This window comes from Penaeus monodon, chromosome 23, assembly GCF_015228065.2.
Source record: "Penaeus monodon isolate SGIC_2016 chromosome 23, NSTDA_Pmon_1, whole genome shotgun sequence".
NCBI classification, from domain to species: domain Eukaryota; kingdom Metazoa; phylum Arthropoda; class Malacostraca; order Decapoda; family Penaeidae; genus Penaeus; species Penaeus monodon.
The window spans coordinates 14,846,121-14,847,426 of record NC_051408.1 but is presented as its reverse complement, the minus strand read 5'-3'; the positions used below and the strand labels follow the sequence as shown (position 1 = coordinate 14,847,426).

At 43.6% G+C, this 1,306-nt stretch overlaps 1 protein-coding gene across 1 annotated transcript in view; it reads right to left on the bottom strand.

Moving 5' to 3' along the window:
* Positions 1-1,306, bottom strand: part of LOC119588356 — a 5,249-nt gene that overhangs the window by 1,499 nt on the left and 2,444 nt on the right. Inside the window, exon 2 of the mRNA XM_037937039.1 lies at positions 116-332. Within this exon, the coding sequence (XP_037792967.1) occupies positions 116-324 (209 nt within the window). The 5' untranslated portion in view covers positions 325-332. The remainder of the gene's footprint in view (positions 1-115; positions 333-1,306) is intronic.

Genomic DNA, 1,306 nt, shown 5'->3' with positions numbered 1-1,306 from the left:
GGCTGAAATAACCTGAACCAAATAGTCAACCACCACCCTAGCTCCAACCCTCCCCGTCCCGCCAGCGCCTCCCACAGCCAACCCAAACGAGACCCACACTTTCCCCGAGACCGACCTAGCATGCGGCAGGAGTCCAGGGAAGATCTCGATGCCGAAGAGCGCCGAGATGGGTACCGCCAGGACCGCCATGAGCACGAAGAAGGCCAGCAGGGAGATGAGGAAGCCGGCGATCGGGTTGTCTTGGAGGTACCCGGTGCCGATCTTAGCCAGGTTGACGGGCAGGTCAAAGGCCAGCACGACGCCCACTTCTTGAGAGTCAGACATGTTGGTGGCTGTGGGAGAAAGGAGAATGAGGAAGGGCAATCTAAGAACACGTAGGGAAGCTTACGGACGTGAGGAAGAAAAATTATTTAACATACAGTCCGTATTTAGTATCAGCAGTGAAGAGAAGCTTGTATTCCATGTCGTGTTTAAGTCTGTGTTAAGTCCGTATTTACTATCAACAATGATAAGGCAGATTAAATTGCATGTAGTGTTTAATGCCGTGTTAAGTCACTATGTATAAACAAATCGCAATCTTGAGAGGAGCAAGACTGGGATCAGTACTTATCTCTCTATTGCAATCTCCCGCTTGATAAATAAGTCAAAACAAGATACAGACAAATACATCATTCTCCACAAATAAAACCATAATATGCAACGTAATTCCACAAGCCACACTATAAAAAACAGTGTAATCTGTGGGGAAAAAACGAGAAAACGTGAGCTGTAGTGGGAGCGCCTCACACTGTCGCTGTGGGATATGTTCGCGGCGTCCCCACCTCGTGCGGCCGTAAAGGACGAGGATCCTAAAGATATTATTTCTTCTTCTGCTGATAGTTGCAGCTCATTTTACTTTTTTGCCTGCAATCATTTACTATTTTGCAATAAGTTTGACGTTTTTTTTATATGAAAAAAGCGTGTTTTAGTGCATATATATTTCATTGTGTATGCATGTATTCGCTTATAAACAATCATTTGACTATTACGGTTGGCAAAAGATCAATAAAAAAAACACTATACATAATCTATTACATATCAAAATAAACAAATATTCACCAGTAAATAAATAAATAAATAAAACACGCGGCTCAAACAATGAAAAGCAAAACCCAGCATTCATTCATTAAACTCTGTACATTCCTGACCTTCCTTAAACGCATTTCAACCCAGCAACACCAAGACGAGTGAAGTTCAAGGACAAGGTCAGGGGGTACAGACGCGCGTACCCTTCGATGTTCAAGGCCTTTGTCACATATTTTAGGTC